The sequence below is a fragment of the Melozone crissalis genome, unplaced genomic scaffold (assembly GCF_028551555.1).
Source record: "Melozone crissalis strain CALT ecotype California unplaced genomic scaffold, PUWL_Pcris_2 ptg000012l_1, whole genome shotgun sequence".
Classification (NCBI taxonomy): Eukaryota; Metazoa; Chordata; class Aves; order Passeriformes; family Passerellidae; genus Melozone; species Melozone crissalis.
The window spans coordinates 7,616,132-7,640,649 of record NW_026535790.1 but is presented as its reverse complement, the minus strand read 5'-3'; the positions used below and the strand labels follow the sequence as shown (position 1 = coordinate 7,640,649).

Sequence of the window (24,518 nt, the reverse complement as noted above, 5' to 3'; positions counted from 1 at the left end):
GAGGTTCGTGAAGGCTGGAGCCATGCAGAGCCCTGCCGGAGTCCGGCCTGCCACAACCCGCCATGGCCGGGACTCGAACCCGTGAACTACAGCTCCGCTCCAGAACCGGCGTCCATCGCCCCTCGGACCGCGCTCCCTGCGCATGCGCTAAGAGCTGTCACTGACCCTGGCTCTCTCCGGGACTGTTCCACCAGCTGGCGTGGGGGAGAACGACCTCAGGCGGTGCGCGGAGAGAAGGGCCGGCCCCGGCGCGCCGTGCGCAGTGTGCCCGCCGCGCATCCCCCCGCCGCTGCGGCGCGGTGGTGCGTGCGGCGGGGGGCGGGCCGGTTGCCCAGGTGAGCGCGCGAGCGCGGCCCGCCCCGCGCGGCTCCGTCAGCGCTGCCAGCGTGGACCGGCTGGGGCGGCAGCGCTGGGCCCGTGGCCATGGACGGCTCGCTCGAGAAGGTCTGCGGGGCAGCGCCGCCGGGCCGGGGACAGTGACAGGGACAGTGACAGTGACGGGGCCGCGCCGTGAGCAACGGTCGTGGCGGGTGCGGTGGGGCCGGGGCCGCGGGGAGGGGCGCGGGCCGGCGGCGGCCGGGTCTCGGTGCGCGGCGCTGCCCCCGGGCTGAGGCGGCTTTGCCTGCCGGAGCTTTGGGGCAGCAGCGGAGCCCCCGGGCGTGTCCCCCTCGGCCCCCACAGCCGCCGGTGTGACCGGAATCCGTGTCCCGGATCCGGACCTAGGCAGGACAACTACCAGGAAATGCTTCAGGAGCGGGGTTTTCTGCTTTCTTCAAAAAAAAAAAGGATGGAGCTTATTTCCTGTCAGTGTCAGCCTTCAGCAGGGTAGGAAAGGAAACATTACTAAATACATTATTATTTTACCCATTTTTTTGAATTGGCATGGAGACGTTCGCTGCCCCGTGTTTGCTCTGCTGCCCGTGCAGTGCGCAGGGCAAATATTGGCTGTGCCGTGCCCGGAGCAGCCCGTGCGCCCCAGGCTGCTCCGGAGGCTCCTGCCCGGCCCGGGCTCCTGCTGCCCTCACGGAGCTGTCCCAGCCATCCGTGGCCGTGGGGACACCGAGCCTCGGCAATGCCCAGCGCTTGGTGTGCTGGAGCCTTTGGGTGCACACGCCCCTCCTTGCGTCATTACCATGTGCTGCATGCTCGGTTTGTGCCATCCTTGGGGTGGTCCAGAGAAACATGAATGGGATGTGCTCCAGTGAAATGGTCAGGAAATTCGGGACTATCTTTCTGACGTGGCAAAAAAAGTTTGATGTACTACAAGCTTCCTGAAGAATACAGTGTTACAGAGTATTAGTGTTTGAAAGCTTAGATTCTTTACTATTGCTGGCAGAAGTGGCTCCTGCTTGTTCTGAAAAATTTTATATAAGTAAAATTTCATTGAAATAGTTTGGAGTATGCTGTCTATGAACTGGACTCAAAGAGAACCCTGGTGTGATACAGGGTTATTTAAAGAGGTGCATTAATACAGGGCAAGTGTAGTACTGACCAAGCTCTTTGCTTGACCAGTTCTTAATAAGAAGCAATAAACATACTGTAAGAATGAAATACCTAAAAGATGTCCATGTTTTAGTTATTCTTGATGTGAGGAATAGTCTGTAATGGCCTGCAAAAACTTGCCTGTCTTATTTTTCCATATACGCAGATAGATATGTGTCAAGAGTTATCATTTTATTTACTTCCTCTCTTGTTTATCACAGCTTTTTTCCACATGTGTGATAAAAGCTGTAGTTCTCTGTATAATAAAATGCCATAATACAATTATGGTCTTCTAGATATTTAGCAGTAAGTGCCCTCCTGGAATAATCTTTGGTTAAGATTGTGGTAAATCTGTACAATTTGCAGTTTATCAAGTCTTCACATGACATGTCAGAATTCTTCTCCCTAAATATATTTAAAATTCCTCGAGCCTGGGATACATTTTCTGCAGATAATGTCTGTCCACTTATCTCATGGACATTATTTAAGCATTATCAAAGTAGATTTGAGACTTTTATTTGAACCATGGATTCTCTCCTTGCTGTGTATTTGTGCAGGGTGCCAGTGGTGTGATTAAGTACTTTTAAACTTGTATTAACATTTGTTGCAACTTTGTATTTTTCATAACCATTTTGGTACAGTCACCTAATGAGCTGTGATGCAGTGATGTTAGGTGACTGCAGGCTTTAGGGTCTTGCAAATGGAAAAAGATTTTTTTAGCAGATGAGAAACTTCCTGAGAATTGAAAACATTGCACAGTAGGACTGCAGTGAAAATCATTGCAGAATCTGACTCACAGGTGTGCACACCAAACATCTCTTGGTTTGATTTTGCAAATTACTTTATTTCAGCAGCTTTTTTTTTTTCGCATTATTTTTTAAGGTATTGTGTGTCATAAGTGATATAATTATGACTGATTTTATCTGAAATTCAGTAATCTTTTGTTGGGTTGAACTTGTTTAAATAATTCTGGAAGCCTGTGTTAGATTTCAGAAGTTTGCCCTAACAGAACTATTCTATTTTTTTTTTTTCCCATTTGGATTTTGATTGAAGTCACCAATCTTTTGAAGGATTTTAAATTTCAAGTTAGGTGACTTTGCCAGTGGTAAAACAGTGCAAATTCTTTCCTTGTAACTCCTTGCTATCTCTACAGCAGTATTTTCCCTAAACATGAAGAAAACTATTTTGGTTTCTTGCTCTGCCTGTGGCTCCTGCCTTTTGTTACTGTGCTATTTACCACAACATCCTGGTAAGTTTACAGAAAACTCAGGCAGCAGAGCTGCATTAAGGTCCTGGCACATGTCAGGGGAATAAATCAAGATTAAAAGAGTGAATATCTGTAAGCAGAAGCCTTGTGATGACACAGTGCCATTTTTATTCAAGCCAAACAGTCATGAAGTGTCTGCTTTTTTTGCTATCTTAAACTTTTCCTACCCTGGAGAATAAAAACAATATTCTTTTGGCTGAAGAATACTGACATTGTTTGGGATTAATTTACCATTGAGAACAGGTTTTGTGTTTTTATGGTAAAATTTTCTTTTAAGGTGTTACAGTAATGTAGTGGGAAAATGAGTTCCCATGAAACAGGGAATCAGCTACACCTGTGAGTTGCTTCTCACAATATGAGTTTATGTAAACTGTTTAAAATTCATCCCTTTATTTCATTAGGAGTACAGCCTACAGAAATGCAAAACCAAGACTGGAAAACATTGGTATAGAAGCAGCATTCTTTCTTTTGAATTTGCAATTAATTTTCAGTCTTATCACAGTTGGAGAATGTCCCCTTATCCTCTCTGCCCAGTTGCCAAGTGACTCCAAGGTGTGACATTCTGCCTGTAAAGTCATAAACAGTTCACAGTTCAAAGTACTTAATAAAACAGTCCCAGGTTAGTTACAGAATGGGGAAGTGGCTGAAATCAAGGCTGTTGCAGGACAACCTTAGGGAGTTGGATTAACACATTGGGAGGCCATGAGTGATAAAAGTTGAGGCAGGCTGAGTGAGGGGTGCAGGGGCTGAAGGAGAAGGAGGTGCTGGATGTGAATGGACCCCAGCAAGGAGAAAGTCATGGCTGGTGCCTCTTAGAGCTTGGAAGGATTTGTGTGTCCTGTAAGTGCCTTGGCCAAAGGCTGCCTGTGAGCCAGGGGAAGCACTGAGTGCAGAAACTTCCTGCAGCTCCTTTAACCCCTCACCACCTGTGCTGGGAGTGTTCAGGAGCTCCTCCCACAGTCATTTCCAAAACCTGTTCAAGACCATGAAAAAATACTGTTTATTACTGCTCTTATTATTCAAGTGTGTTCAGAAACCTTTCTTAACTTAATGGTTTGTTGCTGCAACTTTGCCACACCTATTTTTCTTGCTGCCTAAAAGCAGCAGAAAGTCTCCTGCTTCCCAGCTCCATGGCCTTACCAATGTGAGCAGAGGAGGAACATACAGAAGGTTCAGCAGGTAAAGGTGAGCTTCATCTCTCTCCAGAACTCAGAGGAGAAAATAAGCTGCTGCATATCCACTTAGCAATTGGAAAAAATCAGAAGAAATTAATTTTCTAATTCAACCCATATCAGCATTCAAAGACTTTGTGGATTTTGTAGCATTTTGTGGAGCTTAGTGTACCTTAGGAGTTTTAAAGGTGTATTTTATGTCGTTTTTCTGGCAGCTTATTGGCAGCAGGGTTTCATGTGTGTAATTAGTGAGCGAGGGAGGATGAGTCACAAGGTAGGGATGTGCAGTTTTAAACATCTGATGTCATTTCAGCTGGTGAATTTTATGTTTGCTGCAAACAAAAGCAGCTCAGAGCCCTTTTTATAGTGTCTCTACATCTCAAGTCCTTATTTACAGCAGATATGAATGTTTGCATGTGATGCTAAGGATGGTTCAAACAAGTAACTGCCTTCCAGCCATTGATGATGTTTTATGGCAGCCTGAATTAAATTATGTGAGATAATCACAATCAGTAGATTGTGATAATTTACTCTTTTAAAGGCTTGCAGGAACCAAACTTTTGTTTTTTTTCCTGGACTTCTTTCCAGACTTTCTTTGACATGGTGCAACTCTGGAAACCACTCAAAATGTATGAACATATTGCCAAATATCAAATTTATATTTTTCCTTTGGTTATGTCTGTTTTCTTCTGAGTATTGAATGCTTGCAGTGTGTGTTGGGTTTTTTAAAACCCGTGATGAGGTCTGGAACTTCTTGTATTTGTACTGCTTTGTCACTCCGTGCTGAGGTTGTGGTCCTCATACCTGGTGGTTGTTGTACAAGTCAGTGTAGAAGTGTAAAAGCCTATTTATTGCTGAATGCTGGCATTTCTGATGGTAAAATATTACTCAGCACTTGCTCTATTCTTTTGTTCTTCCCCCAAACATTTGTTACTGGCCACTTCCAAAGCCATGGAATAGAGAATTGTCAGTCTTGGTCTGATTCCTGTGCCCATGCCCAGCTACTGATTCTTTCAGCCACCTACCACTTACTGTAATGTGAGTTAAATCTCAAAATATTTGGTTAAAAATAGTCTTTGAACATATGGTAACTCTCAACTTAATTTTTTTTCCTTTCTTGATCAGTCCTCCGGATGAAAATAGTGTAAAATCCTCATGTAAATGAATCCCACCACCTTATGTGATTAAATTTGCTTTTGTGTCTGCATCTGCCTGAGTGAATGTGTTTGCCTGTGGGATTTCCTTCCTTTAAACAACCCCTGTCCTTTCCCCTGTCCCCCCAGCCTTAGCAGCAGCCTGCAGGGGTAACCACCAGAGTCTTTGGTACGTGGGTGCTGGCTTGGTGCTGAATTTATGGAGGTTATGGGAGGCAGGGACTCTGTAATGGAATCACCTGAGTATCTCAAGGGGTTTTGCCATTTATTGTGCTGGGGCTTAGCAGTGGTGTTGCCTTCTCCCCTCACACTGGGGTATATTTATTTTTCAAATATAGGTAAATCAGGCTCTGCCAAATGACACCTTCCACATTCTCTGGAAGCTTCAAATGGCATCAAATCCTTAAATGGATAAATGCTCCTGTCCAGGTGTCTGGTGTCAGTGTCACAAGCTTCTGTCAGGCTTCTTGGGTTAAAGTTTATGGAAGAAACTTCATTCAGTCAGAGCAGTTCTTTGAGAAATACTTTGAGCTTGTCATCAGTTCAGGGCAAATAAGTTCCATGATTTTTAAACTCTTCAATCTGGCAATATCTGTGGTTACCTGAGTTCAGCTGTGAGATCAGGATTTTTGGCCTGTTCTGTGCAGCTGGAGGATAATTGCTGCATGCCAGCCTGTCTTAGCTGCCTGCTGCAGGTTAGTTTGACTCTTCTGTCTACATGAAAGGAATTTCTCCAATTAGTTAAGATTAAAAACTGGTTTAGAGGTACAAGAAATAGGAAAAAATAGATTGCCAAGGGTATTTGTGTTGGGTGTTTTCTCGTCTGTTTTGAAAACTACCATTGTAAAAGTCAGCTGGGGAAATGGCAGGGAACGATGCCATTTTATTTCTCATCCCGGGCAGTCTCAAAGGATACTTTCTTGTCTTTGTAGATCCAAATGTTGAGGTTTTAACTCCTTCTAGGATTTATTATATTGTAGAGACAGTAGTAAAACAAATGTGTTTTGATCTTTTCTTGAAAGTTGCTTTCTTTTTCCTAACAGATGGTGGACCCTACTCTAGCAGAAATGGGGAAGAATCTGAACGAAGCAATGAAGATGCTGGAAGACAATCAGAGGTACAATAAAAAACAATCGCTGTTTGTGCTAAGGGGAGGATCATTTGTGTCACTGACATAAGCAGAGAAACCCCTCATTTTCCTATAGTTTAAGGTCACATTGTCATTCTGAAGCTTACACCTATACAAATCATCTTTGTTTCTCAAATGCTGAGATTTTAAAAGTAAATATGCATGTTCTCTAATACCCAAAACAAGTCTGGTTTTCAAAGTTAGGATTTATTTTTTTATTATTGCAGTGCCAGCAATTTTTGATTGCTGTATATATGAGATTCTTCTCTAAGCTTTCTGTTAAAAAACTGAAAACCCCAACAACTTGGGAACTCTTTAATTCAGTCTGAATGAAACTTTTGTGTCGATTTCATCTGGTTTATTTCTGAGCTATTGTCAGTGAAATAGATACATGTCAGTAAGCATTTCTACAATTCAAAGTCAATTACATATTTGATGTTATCAAACACAAGCTAAGTACAGAGTTAATTCTGTGTCTTTAACTTAGGAAAGTGGAGGAGGAAAATGAAAAGAAATATGCACGGAAGGATATTCCTGGACCACTCCAAGGCAGGTAAGCAGCAGCATTTTTTAGATAATGTTCTTTTCAAAGTCTTAAACTACACATAGCATGTTTGTCTTCCAAGCAACTTGCACGAATGGAAAAGTTAACATTTTTCAGGCATCATCATAAGCTTTTTCCCATACTCCCATAGGGGAAAATTATAATCATACCAACTATTTTTATTCTCATGTAGAAAAGAGAAAAAAAGATTACTTGTCCACAGTGACTGAAATTTTGAACTCTTGGAATCTGATGAAGTAGTGGTGCCTACAGCTGTGATTGAGACTCAAAGTAAACATAAACTTCTATTGAATTAAAGCACCCAGATTAAAAATAATAACTGACACTGATAAAGTAGAAAACAGTAAAAAAACCAAACAAACAAACAAAAAAAACCCAACCAAACAAAAAAAACCAAAACAAAAGGAAAAAAGAACCAAACCCCAGGAACCTCTCACCTTTTCAGCACAGCTGTCTTTAGAAATTAAACAGAGCTCTTGTCCATAAGGCAGGTAAGATCATTGTACCTGAAAATGAAGATTGAAATTGGTTTTGTGCTCAGTGGGAGATGATCCTGCAGGAGCTCAGGCTAGCACTTCAGAAAATTTTGCAAAAGCTATTTAAGTCTCTGCTATGCAGGCACTAACCCTGGTTTTGAGTGGAGACACTGAGTTATCTCTTCTATGAACAAAAAGCAATTTCAGCTATCAGTGTAAATTCTTACACAACTGTTAATTTCAGTTGGAGTTAGAAAAGTTGAGGTGGATCTTTTCCAGTTTTACCGTGTCATGTGAGAAATCAGACACAGCTTGTGTCTGCCAGAAACTGAGATTTGTAGGCAGTTGTTTAATAGATGTGCTGAGTTATGAGCTGAGGCTGGTTCAGGTGAAGTGGAATGTGGATCCTTAGCTACTGCCTTGCTTGCCTGTGTAGCAATAAGAATTCAATGTTGGCAAGTTAGGCTTTCAGACTAAATTTTCAGGTATCAGTAGATTTGTTTTTCTGAGTCTCCTACTATAAACAAGTAGGATTTTGAATTGATTCAGCGTCCTCATCTTTGTGATCAGTTTTCCTGAGACCAAGGAACCATTTCTGTTGCTGTACTCAGCATTCAGTAAAGGTGGAGTGTCCCAGATGGCCTCTTTTAGATGCTGGAATTTTCCTGTCTGTGTCTCTTTAATGTGGTTTTGTTTCCCCTCCCAGTGGCCAGGATATGGTGAGCATACTCCAGTTAGTTCAGAACCTAATGCATGGAGAGGAGGAAGAGGAAACTTCACAGTCCTACAGGTGAGGCCAGTATCAGTTACTGGATGTGGAAGACACCCGATTTTTTAATATTCTGGTCACTATAGAACTTATCCACTTAAGCTCTGTATGTGTTTCAGTATATATAATTTCTCTATATATTTTAGTATATATATTTATATGCATAAGTATATATATTATGTATTTTAAAGTGTAACATATTGTGCAACCAGGTAACTTTTTAAAGGCACCTTACATTGTATAGAGAAGCAGAATAATGCATGAAGCTTGGCTTTCTTAAAATTACAAGGCTTGCATTACTAATTGCTAAATGGAGTTATACAAGGGAAATGTTTCTTATGTGACAGCTCATTTCCTCCACTTCCTGAAAGTTGTTTTAAGTCTTAAAGATTTGAATACCAATAGATTTTTATCATGTATCTCTGTAGATTTTAAAATTAAAAGAAATAATTTATTTTCCATTTTGCAGTAAAATGGAAATAGTACTAACTGATCTGCAGAGGATTATTGAAAACTAACATTCAGAAAATATGTTCAAGATTTTAAAAAACCAAAAAAACCAAAACAAATTTAAAAAACCCACCAAGCAAAAAAAAAAAACCCTAATAAAGAAAAGCTGTACCTCCAAAAATAGTAATGTAAGTGTCCTGAGTTTTCTGTGCATAGGAGAGGAGGGTATTAATGCACTCTCCAGTCCCAGTGCAGGTAAGGTGCTTAGTTCCAGCTCATGTTGGCTGTTTCAAAAGCAGGAGCTGTTCCTGTGAGCAGCTGGGCCAAGTGAGGTGCTCTGGTGCACTGGCAGCTTAATGTGTCATACATGAGGGTGGCTGTGATCTACTGCACTTCTCTCTGCTAAATATTTCAATTGCAATCAACCAATTCTGCCAGTGTGCATTAAAAACCCATAAAGCCCATATTGCTGTAATTCCCATGCCTTGGGTTTGACTGGCACTTCCTCTGTTCTGGCTTGCAGACTGCAGAACGTTGGTGAGCAGGGTCACATGGCTCTACTGGGACATAGTTTGGCTGCTTATATATCTGTGCTGGACAGAGAAAGACTGAGAAAACTCACAACCAGGATCCTTTCTGACACTACTCTCTGGCTCTGCAGGCTTTTCAGGTGAGTCCCTGGGAATCACTGGTGTCACAAGGTAGTGATAGTGTTTAAAAATAGATGTGATTTGACTGAGGATGTCAACTAAAGAAATCACCAAACTTAGAAATCCTTGGAAGGGCTGAACACAACCTTAACCTAGCCTAAAGAATATAGGTTGCATTATCTTTAAAATTAGCAGTCCAGAATTTAAATCTATATTAAAACCAGAATGAAGCCTTTTGTGTGTTTCCTCCCACACTCCACTTTTAGTAAGCAAGGTTTTGAACTCTCTAAAGGCAATCTTAAAGGAACACAGATATTTCTTTCTTTCTTGCTCTGAGTCTAAATGAAAATATATACTAGGTTTCTCTCATTGTTAATCTCAGCCTGTTTCATAAAAGTTTTCTTTTAATCTACTTTTACCAGGGAAAACAGAAGGTTTTTTATTATCTTCTCTGTCCTCTGGCAAGCTTTTTTGTTGGTCAGTGTTATTTTAGTCCTTAAACTGACTGTTGGTTTTGTTGCTCATATTTACTTGGCTTTTCTGGCAGGTATGAAAATGGATCAGCCTATTATCATGAAGATGATCGTGAAGGTCTCCTGAAAATCTGTCGGCTTGTAATTCACACCCGCTATGAAGATTACACACTGGAGGGCTTTAACGTGCTCTACACCAAGCAGCCTGTCATATACATCAGTTCTGCTGCCAGAACTGGCCTGGGCCAAGCTCTCTGCAACCAGGTAAAGTCAGGGGGTTTTAGCTGCAATTAGAACCTTCCTGGCTTCATATTGTCTGCATAGCTTTGGGGATTTTGGCAACTTTATTTTTCCTCATGGTGGAAATAACAGCAAAGGAAGCAGAGTCCCTGTGGGGCATAACCTCAGCTGTTGTAGACCATACATTTAAAATAAAATCATTTGTCTGGGATAAACACTTTGAGTTTTTATTTACAGCCTGTGTTTTGCAGCAGTGATACAGTGGGAGGAAGAGAAATTTTCTGAATATTTCCACTGAAAGCATCCTGCCTGCTAACTTTGTAGAAAATGAGTGATTGTTTCTAGGTTGCATTGTGATTTACATAAGCTGTTGGTCATGTGAGATAGACCTGAGCCAATACATAATTTGTCATGTGCTTTTTCCTTTTAATTTGATTATAAGTTTTAGCAGAAAACTTACTTTATAATATAATATTAAGGTTTCTATTGTCACACTGGTTTTTGTGTCACTCTGTATTAGGGAACACATGAAAAGAATATTTATTTCTCAGCTGAAATTCCATCATTTCTGTTGCAGTTAGGGTTGCCCCTTTCCTGCATGTGCCGTGTGCCTTGTAACACCATGTTTGGATCTCAGCACCAAATGGTAAGTTTGCTTCCCCTAAGAGCTTTTTCTGTGCTTTGGTTGCTTTTTAAGCCTCATTAAATGAATATCAAGTATGCTGTTAGAAAAAGCTGTTAAGACATTTACTTTTTGACTTCTAAGTCTTCCGTGTTAAAGCTGTGTGAATCATTGATGGAAATTTTCTAAAATCAGTTTGTATCTTGGTCTTGTCATTTGCAAAATATTTTAATGTCTTTTAAGTAATATTTTAATATCTTGTAACTTCTTTTAAGTAAAGTGCTTTTTAGTGCAAGATTTCTAGAATAGGAGTAGTTGGAGTACTTTCACAAGCTACATGGTGTATTTGTGTTGTATTTTTCACAAATGCTTTATTCAGATTATTTCAGCTTTGAGAAGAAGAAAGTGCAAGCCAAAGCCAAGGACATTGAGAATTTCCTTTCAGAACTTCAGAATGCTGTTCATTTTCAATCTTATTGCATTTTTCCAGTTCAGCAGAAATAATTCAGTGTTTGACAAACATTGTTTTCTTACTGATACCAGGATGTTGCTTTGCTGGACAGACTGATTAAAGATGATATTGAGTGTGGAAAACTGCCTTTGTTGCTTGTGGCCAATGCTGGTAAGTGCTGTGGACAAACAATCACAAAAAACCCTATACTAATTCATGAATACATATTCAATAAAAAAACAAAAAACATATAAAATTAAAAAATAAAAATTTTCCTAAACAACTCAGTGGTTGCGTATCAAGATATATCAGGAAATATCTTAATGACCACACAATAATTATCTGTCCAAAGGGGATTTGATTTAACTAATTCAAATTTGGATTGTGCTGTTACAGTTCTGCATATGCCAGTTGATGTATTAATATGACTGTAACTTCCTTTAGTGAGTGCAGATCTCTTGTTAAAAACCAGTTTTACATTAACACTTCGGAATTTTTTGATGCATGTGCTATCAACTTTAGCTTGAAAAATATATTTTTCTTCTAGTTAATTAAGCACATGTACAAAATTTTCCTTAAGCATGAATGAGGGAGGTGACTGTTACTTGCTTGGGACCTGGAAGGTGATGTGAGATGAGTCCAAGAGGCTGGTTTGGTAGGGCCTCAGTGCAGGCTGATCCTCTGTCACTGCCTTCTCCCTGTTCAACCAGGGACTCCAGGAGCTGGGCACACGGACAAGCTGGGCCGGCTGAAGGAGCTCTGTGAGCAGTACAAGATGTGGCTCCATGTGGAAGGGTATGGAACTGCACACTTGCTGCTCTGCAACTGTGTTCATTACAAAGTCTGACTCATAGGCACCATCTAATTTACCAGCTCACACAGAGCCATAGGGCCAACTTGAGTTGGTCATAGTAAGCATTTTATATGGTTATAATTTTGTTATTGTGAGATAGAAATTGATTTACACACACAGGAGGAATTAATTGGAGAAGTAATTTCAGCACAGATTAGTGATCACTTTTATTCAGATGGTGATCTTATCTGCCCTTGCTTTGAAGAGCTTGAAGTATTAATAAAAAGACCTTCTAGGCCAGGGAGGCCTAAAAAGACCTTCTAAGTCAGGGAGGACATTATACAGTGGTTATTGAGAATGAAATGGCATTTCATTGGAGGTTGTCAAGAAGGCTTCAGCAAGAGCCAGGAGAACTGGGAGGGGGAATTAAACCAAGGGGAAAATAAATTCCAGAAACTTGGACAATGTCAATGATGACTCCAGTGCTCTAAGATGATATTTTTTGAAGCTGAAATAAGGACAGTTTCTCCTGGTATTTTGTAGAATAGCTGTAATTGCATACTATTTATTTCTGATACCAAATTGATGCTAAATTATGGATGTGACCTTGGGTGATGATTTCACCAAATGTTGGACTCAAAATTTTTAGAACGACGCAGGTTTTTACTTTTGAGTTTTCAATCTCGGAATACCAAGTAGCAACATCTCCTGCATTGTTAATGAAATATATATGAATAAAATTTACCTCCCTTTACACATCAATATGAAATATTTAAACTGAGATTAAAATGCTGTCTCTTAATACATATTTAATATATGCTAAACCCACTTTTTTTTTCCAGTGTGAATCTGGCAACTTTGGCTTTGGGTTATGTCTCCTCTTCTGTACTGGTACGTTTCACTATATCTAGAAACTTTAAAATGTGCTTGTGTAAGGTTATATATGCCTTATATTGTGCTTATTGTAATAAATTTCAGGCTGCTACAAAATGTGACAGCATGACTCTGACTCTGGGCTCCTGGCTGGGGCTCCCTGCAGTGCCTGCAGTGACCCTCTACAGACACGAGGATCCGTCCTTGGTACGTTCAGATTCTCACTCACCATCCTCCAGATCCTGGCATTCTGATCAGTGTGCTGCCATGTTCTTCATAGGCATCTAAATAATAATTTCCAAAGCTGGCAAAAGTGGCAGCATTGATGAGAGGCTAACAGTGCTTTGTTTTCGTCCTCAGTCCTTGGCAGCGGGGCTGACGTCGAGCCAGCCCGTGGAGAAGCTCCGTGCCCTGCCCCTGTGGCTGTCCCTGCAGTACCTGGGCCATGATGGCATTGTGGAGAGGATAAAACATGCCTCACAACTGGTGAGCAACAGCCCAGCAGGGATTTGTGACAGCTCTTGACAGATCTTTCTGGTTATTGTGATGTGTTGTAGAAGACTCAACTAAAATACTGCAGTTGTTGATAGTGTAACATTGGGTTTCACCCATGATGAAAGCACAGGAAAATGTTTGAGGCAGGGTTTGTGCTTTTACTATTAGATTGTATGTATATTTTTATAAGTGAGGAAAAAAAAGTCTTTGTTCTTCCTAGACAGTGAAGTAACATAATAATTTCCTTTTTTGTCACTTCTCTTAACTATTTTTGCTTGAAAGCTCTTCAGAGAGACTTTATTTTCCTACTCAGCATTGTGTTGATTTAAGTACTGGTAAATTACTTTTAGTAAAAAGGACCTCAAAATATTTCTTGAGGTACAAGTGCACTATGTTTAGAGTCCTTACTTTAGTAAAAGTTAAGGTCAAATATAATGTGTTAGTTACAAAATACAGTGCTTATATGCAAAATTATTATTTCTTAAAGGTCACACTTTGTAGTCAGTGTTTAACTAAACCCAGAAAATCTTTTTCTGTTGCAGTCCAAATTGACAGAGGAAAACTGGATGAGTCTGGCATGTTGGAGGGGTTTGCACAAAAATTGCAACTGTTTAATGTTTTTCAGAATAATTTTTAACTTCTAAAACTGCATTTCTCTCCTCCATTTGTTCTCCTTCTGCTCTGGTCTTCTAGAGTCAAAGGCTGCTGGAAAACTTGAAAAACCTGGATTTCATTAAAACTTCGGTACAGTCTGTTTTTAATACTTTGGTTGTATATCTTAGTTTCTGCCTGTTATGATAAGAATAGCTTTGACTAGAATAAATTATTTAAAAATATGTTAATCATAACCATTGTTTTGAAGATGTTTGGGATCTTTCTAATTAGGTCCTGGTGTTCAGTGAAAGCTCATGGCTTGGTTGTGTGACCTCTGGATTGTGTTTGTTCCATTGCTCTGTACTGGTGCACCCATGGGAGTGCAGAAGAGCATCCAGAAGTTGTGTTCAAAGCTTGATTTAATTCCATTTAGAACATGGCTTTGCTCAGTAATACATCTATGAAACCAGTTTCCCTAAGTGTCTCTAATCTATTCTGGCTGCATCTTACCCTGCTGTTGAAATCATATTGTGAACCCTCTGATACTGTACACAAAAATTATCTCAGCTGAGGTTTCTACACCAGAAGAAGGTTTAGAAATCACAGCTAATGTATTCATTCCAAATTCAGTTTCTGTGAGATGTCCTGTCCAACAGGGTTTGGTTATTTTACTGACCCTCACCCCTGAATTTTAGTTGATATTTGACATATAGAAAATTTAGTCAGCTTACTGAGTAAGCTGTAGAGTATTAATGGCCTTGGGAGTTCAAGTGACTGTATCACTTACTCTCCTACTCAAATAAATCTTGGCATTTTTAGGATTATGAAATAGCCTCAGACTGTCTCCAGAAGCAGCACAGTCCATCTCTCTAAAGCAGGAGTAATTACAGACTTACTTTTCCTGCTGGAACTTTCTTGATGTCTCCCAGTGATTCTGGGGTGATTTCCACGAGAGCTCAAGCTTTGCTCAGCAGTGTAAGGAATTGTACATGGTGTTAAATCTTTAAAAATGCAGGGGAAAATATTTTTTTTTCTTTTAAGGTTGAAGATGAACTGAGTTCACCAGTGGTGGTTTTCAAGTTTTTCCAGGAATATTCAAATAGAGGTAGGTGATTTATTTAAAACCAAACAACAACCAAAAAACCACCCCTCTCTATACAGTACTTTAAACTACAAATTCACCAAATGAATTTGAGATAAATGCAATGTAGTGCAGTTCTCTCATGTAACGTGCTTTTAAAAAGGTTGTGAATGCTGGTCATAATGTGTGACAAATCATCCACGTGATAGCTTCTTTTTTTAGACAGACTGCAGTGTTTTAAATTTTCATAACAAGTGATTTTCTGCCTTCTTGAGTGAGAAGATTTGCATATGATTTTGATCTTGGGAGCAGATGATGGAAGTCTCTTACAAGCTGCAGGCTGAGTACGAGTGTACTGGTGGGGAGAGATTTTGGTTTGTTCAGGTTTTTTGTTCCTTTCAAACATTTCATAGCTTGTGGCAAGCACTACATTGCTGTGGTTTACTGATTACAGTTCCTGTTGCAATTTTAAAAGCAGCAGAATGCATTGGGAACAGCTCTGGAAATGCTGTCACAGGTATTAAATATTTGCAGCCTCCTGTGACAGGACTTTGCATTGTGAAAACACTGGTTGTATTTCCATTGGGGCATTTTAACCTCAAAAATCAGAAGTATTTTACTGGTTTGTTGTTTTTTTTTTTTTAACTATTACATTCAACTCTGTTTTACTTGCAGTATTTATTGTGTTCAACATATTTTTACAAAAACATCCATGTTCATCTGCGCCAGGCCCAGTACAGATCCATGTTCATCTGCTCCAGGCTCAGTACATGGTGTAGATGTGTTACATTAGCTGGGAAAAGTAATTGTCTTTTATCTAAATTTTAGGTTGTCTTTTATTTAATTAAGTAAATAAAAATCCCCTTCTGTGATTCTTGTGTCTTTGGATTCAGATCAGACCTCACATGCTGCACAGGCCTCAACTATTCAGCACCCCATAATAAGCAACGAAGGGCACATTTATGACACCTTCAATCAGTGGGTAAGAATGGAGGGGAGTGACAGGGGAGTAGTTCAGGGGGTCATCAGGAGCTATTATCCCTTTGTTAGAGTAGTTTGAAAGATTTTCTTGATCTGATTTCCTTTGCAAAACTTGTGGCTGTTTAAAAGATTAATTTGCTCTGAAGCAAAGTTGCTCTCACATTTCTGATCATTTTACACATAATTAGTAATGAAATCATTCCTGAATCCTAAGCTCTTGGTTGTTCCCTTGATCTTGTGAATATGTGTAAACTTCAGAATTCTTTTAAATCGGCCAAATTCTCTATGTCTGTGTATGTCAGTGTATTGTTGAACAGACAGCTGCCTTTTCCAGCTCTTGAGTTAATTCTAGAAGCCTGTGCTGGCAGAGCTGAGCACGTGGCTGGTTTGGATCCCTTGTGCAGTAATCATGGCACACCTAATGGCAGTGACAATTTTGTGGAAAATTCTGACTTGTAACACTTGCAGCTTATCCCAAGTTTCCATGATTTTAAGGATCTGTTGAACTCAGTCATCTCACCGCAGGGTGAAGTATTTTGGTGCAAGAACTGATTTTGAGGGAAAACTGTGTCTGTGTTGTTCCCTGAGCTGAGGCAGGGCCTGCAGGAGCCATCCCTGCCCATTTCCCTGACTGTGCCTTGTCCCTGCAGCTGGGAGAGCAGCTGGCACAGCTGGTTCCTGCCAGTGGGGTGGACGTGGTGGAACTGGAGGATGAGGGCACTTGCGTGCGCTTCAGCCCGCTCATGACTTCTGCAGGTAATGTTCACCCCAGCCAGCCCCCTGTAAATGCTGCCCTGTGCTGTGAATGGTACAACAATCTCCTGGGGTAAAAGCAGCTGTGCTCAAGAAGCTCCTCAGGATATTCTCTTGTGGGGAGGATTTTCCTATAAACAAACAAAACCACCTCAGCTTTATCATTTTGCTGCACCTCAGCACTGGGTGCATTAATAGGAGCCCAGCTGTTGTGGGTCATGTTGCCTCACTATCTCTGCAGAGAAACACTTCCTGGTTACTTTTTTAACTAATTAGGAAAAGCAGTTAAATTCCTTCTCTCAGCTGCTCAACGCCAGATGCCTTTCTACACTGGTGTTTCAACACTGCAATGGTGCTTGTGTTCAAAACACAGCTACTTAGCTGGAATAATTATTTACTAAGCCTCCAGGGTTTTCTATAACTACTGATGGAGGGGAGATATTAAAAAAAAATCTGTGTTTTGGAAAGCAGAAGCACAGAGCAGTGTGCAGGGCTCAGGGGGTGCACAGTATCTCCTGTTGGCTTGTGTGGGGTGAGGGGCTTAGGCTGTAGAACAGCTGACACTCATGAGAGAAGGTCCTGGTGTACACAGAACAGCAGATTTTAGAGTAAAATTACTTAGTGATGCTGTGATGTTTTGTTTTAACCACCATGGAAGCTAATTCGTGTCCAGCTGGGCTACAGGAAGAGGATGTTTGAGGGGTTTTTTAATGCTAGCCACTGATGTAATGTAAAAGGGTATTGTAACATATCCTTATTAATTTGTAACATGAAAAAATCCTTTTTATTAGTTTTTATGAAATCCTTACTTTCATTTTGATGTCTCAGTGCATAGATAACTGAACCAAAAACCCACTTACATAGACCAAGATATTCAATACTATCTGTAAATTATATTTGTGATTCACTTGCAGAGCAGCTCCTTTACAAATCCTTGATTCAGACATCTGTGTCACATCCCTCACACTTACCACACACTAACACTTTGCTCTGCAGTTTTAGGAACTGAAATACAAGACATTGATCACTTGGTAGACTGCTTAAAAATGAAGATTCCAGTGTTGACAAGCACTCTGCAGCTGAGAGAGGAGTTTGAGCAAGAAGTGAGAAGAACAGTTAGCCTGTTGTATATTGAAGATCTTGGCTGGCCAGGGTTAGGTGTTGTGAGGTAAATTATTTTCTTCATGCTGTGTTTGCAAACTCTGTGCTTGAGCAGACAGGACCACGTACTCTCTTCAGTGGTCATTTGGATGTTTTGTTTACTGATTGTTATCTGGCTTTGCACCCAGCTGAAGCTTTTGAATGCTTTTTAGGAAATTGCCTTTATAAAGAAATTTTCTTTGATTATTTCTTAAAGAAAAGCTGAAGAGCTGCTTTGGGCACCAGTTGTAACACTGGAAGCAGTGTGTGTGTGGGATATGTAATGAGCAAGTGCATTGCACTGTCTTTCGCCAAGCATAACTTCTATTTTTATCTATAGTGGCACTCACTGATATGCTGAATAGACTTAAAAAACCCTCCAGGTGTCTATTCTGATCATTTGATGCAGCCCTCTGGGAAGGGTTCTGTATAGTCAAAACAGTTCAGGTGTAATCAGTATAGCAACCAGAAATGTATTGTGTTGAGATTGCAGCAGCTCAGCTCACTCCCCAATCCCTGATGACAAATGCCACTAAACTTGCTGGTAGGAGCTGTAATGTTCTGAGGGTTTTGTTTGTGAAATACAGGAGTTTGTAGAAATGTGCTAAATGTGTAGGTCCTTCTGTATGTACTGTAAAGTGAAATTGCTATCTCTTGGCTTGGTTTGAAGGTACAACTATCACAGTGATGAGAAGAATGATGACAAACAAGAAAAAGAACTAGAAAAAATCAATACAGAACTTCTGAAAAAGTTAAATGAGCTGGAGTCAGACCTCACCTTTTCTTTGGGTAACTGCACTATTTAAAGAATTTCTTTTCAAGCTCGTAGTCATTCTCCTAGCTGTGCTAGAATGATTTGATAGGTCGTTATAATGCAGAATGAGCTGCTGCCCATGTGATTATTGCAGAAGGAACACCTGTAACTGTTCCCTCCTCCCCCCTGTTTCAGTTCAGCAGTGCTCACCAGGTGAGCTGTTCTCAGAAATCCTTGTGAAAACTGATGTGTGGGCAGCTAGACCAAGAAGGGTTCCTTGCCAGAAAGAACAAAAGCTGCAGCATTCCTGGGTGGAGATGGAGCCTTCTCAAGTGCTGCTGATCTAGTGAAAGATCTCATTCCAGACTGGCACTGATGGCTTCACTGCTCTCTGTGGCTCAATTATAAGCTTTAGATGACTTTTATGATAATTAGCAACACTTTCACATTTACATGGTGCCACATGACAGCTGAAAGTATTAATTTGCTTCTTCAGAACTCTGATCTTTTTCTAATCAGCTGTCAAAAATTAAGTGCCCTATGGTTGTGGAACCAAGTAATCTGTAAATGGCTGAAAGTTAAGGAGCTTAAAGCATATTCAGCACTGGTATTTACAACACAACTCCTTGACTATATAAAATATCCACTGTTTTTCTTGCTCAGATGTTTTCTGTCTTTGAAAACCCCCAGGGCTGAACTTTCTTGGTCTGCATAATTTATACCCACACAGATGCTGCCCTTAGGTACTGGAGGGGGGTGTGTACTGGCATTTCCAGATTGGCAAGCATGAGTGCTGCAGCCCTTGCAGGATTGCAGATGTGTTGAGCACAAAGCCTGACTCTCCCTGTGCCCCCAGGTCCGGAATTCGGAGGGCAGAAGAATTGTGTTTACATTGGCATGGTCACAGAGGATCTGGATGTGTCAGAGCTGGTGGAAACTATTGCAGCAACAGGCAGAGAAATTGAAGAAAATTCAAGAGTATGTATTAATAACTCACAAAATTTTGAAACACCTTTTTTCCTCCCCTTTCATATTGGCTTCAGGACATGGTTTTGTTCATTGTGAAAGTAAAAGTTGTGCTTGTCCACAAGAGTTTTAATGACTGTGGAAGGAATAATCTGTGTCTGCATACAGAGAGTTATGGATTATGATATTGTGAGGATGTCTGGATTTGTGTTCATGGTCCTGTGTTCAGTAGTACTCAAGTAGCCTTGTTTTATCATTCAGATTTTAAGCTGTCAAAAAACAAAAGTGAAGGTGTAAGTTGGTTGTGAGCTGGTGTTTCTTTTCACTGCTGGATGTGGTGGGATTGAGATTCTTTATATACCAGCTTTAAGATGAGACTATGCTCTAAAATATGTCAAAAACTTTAAATTGGTGTCTTAAACCCAGAAATTACAAGTTACCTATTGAAGTAATAAAGCTGATGATGGAACTTCTATTTGTCAAAGCATTTACCTGAATGGAGTTCTCCAGATGTTCTCTACAATAGAATTCCTAAGTGAGCTGCATTAATCTGTCTCTTCATTCTGCTAGTGTTGGGCATTTAATCTTCTCACCTCAAAAATAAATAGAACTTCAGAAATCCTTTGCCTATTTCTGCTCATGGGAATATGTTGATTATGGCAATGAATTTTTTCTAGAAGTGACTTCCTGCCCAGTCTTGACTCCCTGTGCTGCTTGGAGGGTGATATGAGGAAAGTTCTGTCTGTAGAGCACCTTCAGGTTTTTAACTGTTGCAGTGGAGAGGTTGGAACTGAACGGGCCCCTCAGATTCTGAAGGTTCCAGGGAGGAACAGAGTAGTGGCAGAGTCAGAAGGGTGCAGTCCTTGGGACCAGCTGCAGTAAATCTGTGGATCTTCACCATCTGATCCAAAGCTGGGATGTTGTGAATGCCCCGTGCCCTGCTCAGATGAGGAGGGTTGGTACAAGGAGGAGGATTTTACAAGAAGCCCACATCAGTCCAGCTGCCCTGAGACATGCAGCAAAGGCACTGAAAGGCAGGACCAAAGCTGAGGATGACTGGGCCAGAAACACAGAGGTTCCTCCTGGTACTCTGAATTCCACCCCACTGCCCTCCCTGCTGCAGGCAGGGACTGCCAGGGGTCCTGAGCTGCCATGGGGGTCAGCTCCTGGCTGAGGGAAAAGGAGCAGCTTCCTCTTTGTCCTTTTATTAGCTGACAGGAACACAAATTTTTGGCATTTTGGAGGAAGTGCCTGTCCTTGTGCAATGTTAAAGCTAATATCAATATATGGAAATTGGCATTTGTCTCACACAAACAAAGATGGAGTTTTGTTCATTCCTTGTTCCTGCAGCTGTCCCAGTTAGCTGCCTGCCCTTTGCAGTATAAAACCCTGCTGCTGCTGGCCTGGGCTGCCACAGGGATCACTGGCAGCTTTTTATCAGAGCAGGAAAGCAACATAGGCTGACACATAGCTTGTTACTGTGAGGCTGATTTAAGTCCTGGGTGTTTCTAGGAACCAAAATGTACTCTATAAACATAAACATTCTTTCCAGACATTCATATGAGGAACATTTATATGCTAAGCAGGTTTTCAAAGAATTTGGGCCATAGGCTCATTTCTAAGTGGGAAAAAAAAAAAAAAGTACCATTCCTGTTTAAAATTACATTATTTCCTCTGGGTTTATGTGTTAAAAAGTCCTGCAGTCAGCATATACCTTCTTTAATTCATAGTCATAATGAAATAGAGATTGTCACATACTGTCTTAAATTAGAAAAATATCAGGCTACCCTGTCTCCATCCTGAAAACCTGAACTAAAAAGACAGTTTCAAGTCCAAATAATACATATCCTTATTTCTGGGTTTCATTAGCTCTTGGAAAACATGACTGAAGTTGTTAGAAAAGGGATACAGGAAGCACAGCTTCAGCTTCAGAAAGCAAACGAAGAACGGCTGCTGGAAGAGGTGAGGCCCCACCCAGCCCTGTGGTACCCTGAGGTAACTCATCCCTGGGGCTCTCTCACCATCTTGGCTTGTGCTTTGCAGGGGCTGCTGCGACAGATCCCAGTGGTGGGCTCTGTGCTCAACTGGTTCTCTCCCTTCCAAGCCTCACCCAAGGGAAGGACGTTCAATCTGACAGCAGGTAGGGCTTGGGGCACCTGCAGCTGTGTCATGCTGGCACTGGGGCTGCTCAGTTCTGGGCTGAGCCTGCAGCACAGCTCCTGTGCTGTTTGGTCATGAGGGACATCATCCACCCTCAGCATGTACAAGAACATGCTTTGCACTATTCCTCTAACACCCAGTAAGAATCTCCTGCTATCTTGCACAGGCTCTCTAGAATCCACAGAATCCATGTATGTATCAAAGGCCCAAGGAACAGGCACCACTCCACCACCAACTCCCACCTCCAGCCTTGCAAAACAAAGACTTCCTGGTAAGTTTCTGTGTCTAATTTCTAAAACTTCCCTGACATAGGAATACCCACATGACTTTCCATCTTTTGTAACACCTGGAACTAGAGCTCATCTTCTACCACCTTAAAAACCTTAATGTACCCATGGCACAGGACATTGCCCCAAGCTGTTATCTCTCCACGTATTCTTCCTGGGACTACAGGAAGTTGTCCAATTAACTGACAGCTGCCCAGGAAGTCTGGAATCTTCCTGTGGAATATTATGAGGTTATTGAGCTTTAAAAATGAACAGGTAAACAAGCCAAAAGTTTATTTGAAATAAAAGCATGATAACCTGTAGTCATGTATACTTCAGCAGCTGCATTTCTGTTGCTACCAAACATTTTGTGGCCTAAGGCATTCTGAGGTGAAGATCTGTTAAATCGATGGCACTCTCTGCATAGTTGTATCAGTAATTAATGCTAATTTGCCTGGCTGGTTTTAACTCACCTTTTGGGCTGGTGGCTTCCAGCCTATGACTTTCGGTTCAGTTGTTTAACCTGGAATGATTTCAGTTTGTAAGCAGGCAGCTTGGCTTCAGTTCAGGATACAGTAACAGGAGCTCTTGCTTTGCAGACCTGTCTGGGTCTGTGTTCAGGGTCCAAAGTAGCAGGCAAACAAAACCAAATTCTCTGCTGTTACAAAATTCCAATACTTCCTTTGGAAACTGAACTTGTGCACACCACTGTTTGTATTTGCTGCCTCCATGGGTACTGAATGCTTCAAACACTTCACAGGTCAGAAAGCTTTCAAAAGGTCTCTGAGAAGCTCTGATGGGTTCAGTGAGACCAGCTCCATCAGCCACTGTGATGACCTGGACAGGCTGGACCAGAGACCCCCAAATCTCTCCCCTGGCCAAGAGCAAGGACCTTTGGAGATGGAAGGAGCAGAGGAGCAGAAGGAGGTGGTGCAGGCAAAGACAGACACTGAGGACATTCACAGTGACCAGTCACCACCAGACTGCACCAAGGCAGAGGAGCAAGCAAGTGAAAGATAAAATCCAGAGTGTGGATTTCAGACTGTGCTGAGGAGGGCCCTGCCCAGGGAGGCAGCTGGTACCGGTGCGTTGAAGATGTGAGCAGTGCCACACAGTACAGTAATAACTACTGTAACTTACTCACTGGGATTTTGCACAAATATACATTCCCTCCCCCAGGACAGAGATTTGTCTTATTGTACACTTGTTACAGTTGCTTTAATCCTCTCCATGTTGGTGTCACCAAAGCTGTAGTGAAATTTATTGAGTGCTCATGAACGTTTGTAAACACACGTGGCAGTTATCCTTCCTGCAGGAACCCAGGCATGACAGATTCCTAACTAACCACTCAGCCATGCACATGCTGAGAAATACAGTTGCACCCAATAATTATAAAATATCTTATGTTACTGTACTTTATAAAAAACAACTGCCAGTTGTTCACCTTTTTAGTATTAAAAATTCAGTTTAGGCTCTCCTGCAAAACTTCTCCTGAAGTCACCCTGGTTCTGTGTTGCTTTTTTCTGTTCCCTTCCCCACAGCCTGCCCAGAGCTGTGGGCTGGGGGGCTCAGGGGAGGGACAGGTGCCCTAAGGATGGAGTCACTGAGGAGCACTGGGCCATCACCCCTTGTTCCTGCTCCTGTACCACTGCCCCCCCAGCCACAGCCCACATGGGACTGAGTTAGTGAATTTTCAGCCTTCTAGAAAGCAACAGTGCCTCTGCATGCCTGGCCAGCTTCCTGCCCCTGCCCTGGGAAGGAGCACAAGGCACTGTTACTTTCCTCTGCACGCCATTTACACACCAAATACTGAACATGTTCATGCAGTGTAACTGGAGTTCTTTCTGTTGTGTATTTTTAAAGATAGCTGTAGTAAAGCTTGGAAAACCAATACATTTGTGATGGTTTCAACACTTATTTTTTGAATAACAGTAACTTACTTATGGTAGGAATTGTACAGAGTCAAAAGAAATTATTTAGGTTATTTACATACAGCACAACTTCAGAGTGTTTGGGACTACTTAATGCACAAGCAAAGCTTTGAATAAATCAAAATCCAAAGTGTAAAATTCTTCTCCCAAACAATCTTAATCACTTCACTGCAAATTTTCAGAGTGTCTTGTGGAAAAGCCAGCTTTGGCAACAACATTTGCTTTCCCCAAGTAACCTGATGGTGATACAAACCCTCCCCTCCCTCTAAACTGGATACAAGTACTGCAGTTTGCTGCGTTTGGGATTTCTCCTCCCTCCCTTTTTCCCCCCACAGGTATCTCTTAATACCATAATGACAGTAGTGGTAGTGGGACTTACTTTGATAATCTGCAAATTTGAGGGTTTTGAATTGTACTGGCACCTGATTTGACTCTCAGCTTCTGAAGCCTGCAGTGCTGGGATGCCATGAACAAGGTTAACTTTGCTTGGGTAATTTTGGGGTAATTTATGTAAATCAGTGCAATTTTTTCTAAAGTGCAAAAGCAATTAAATTGACTAGTCTTCCTCCTTGGTTTCTTTAGTGCAATGAAGTATGTTAATAACAGTAATTTGTTGGGGATAAAAGTTATCCCCAGAGAGATTAATTTTTAATGTTTTTATACTTGGAAATGTTAAATCGGTAGTTTTGTTGGAATGAGCTTCATTCTTTAAATAATTACCTGAATGTTTCAATAAAGATACTTCAAATTATTACTCTGGAATTAAGTTATTGTTGAAGGACACTTTGCTACATTCCAGCAAACTCTTTCTTTCCTTGTGTGTGCCAGATC

The 24,518-nt window shown here is 41.3% G+C and overlaps 1 protein-coding gene across 1 annotated transcript; it reads left to right on the top strand.

Annotated features, from left to right (window-relative positions):
• The first annotated feature begins 360 nt into the window (after positions 1–360).
• On the top strand, positions 361–23,949 carry PDXDC1 (pyridoxal dependent decarboxylase domain containing 1). Its single transcript, XM_054270615.1, has 23 exons — positions 361–444; positions 6,119–6,192; positions 6,692–6,757; positions 7,952–8,035; positions 8,988–9,134; positions 9,662–9,851; positions 10,405–10,473; positions 10,993–11,071; positions 11,611–11,695; positions 12,536–12,584; positions 12,672–12,773; positions 12,927–13,052; positions 13,755–13,805; positions 14,697–14,760; positions 15,630–15,718; positions 16,368–16,473; positions 17,467–17,638; positions 18,281–18,399; positions 19,221–19,342; positions 21,200–21,292; positions 21,374–21,470; positions 21,657–21,761; positions 22,517–23,949. Exons 1-23 carry the CDS (start codon positions 424–426, stop codon positions 22,774–22,776), a joined length of 2,370 nt encoding a protein of 789 aa, XP_054126590.1. The 5' UTR covers positions 361–423; the 3' UTR covers positions 22,777–23,949.
• Positions 23,950–24,518: the final 569 nt, after the last annotated feature.

Excerpts from the sequence above, each read along its gene's own strand:
- PDXDC1 (XM_054270615.1), top strand. The coding sequence starts at position 424 with ATGGACGGCTCGCTCGAGAAG. Across the intron at positions 8,036-8,987 it reads GAAACTTCACAGTCCTACAG|ACTGCAGAACGTTGGTGAGC; the intron begins GTGAGGCCAGTA and ends TCTGGCTTGCAG. Across the intron at positions 21,293-21,373 it reads AAGAACGGCTGCTGGAAGAG|GGGCTGCTGCGACAGATCCC; the intron begins GTGAGGCCCCAC and ends TGTGCTTTGCAG.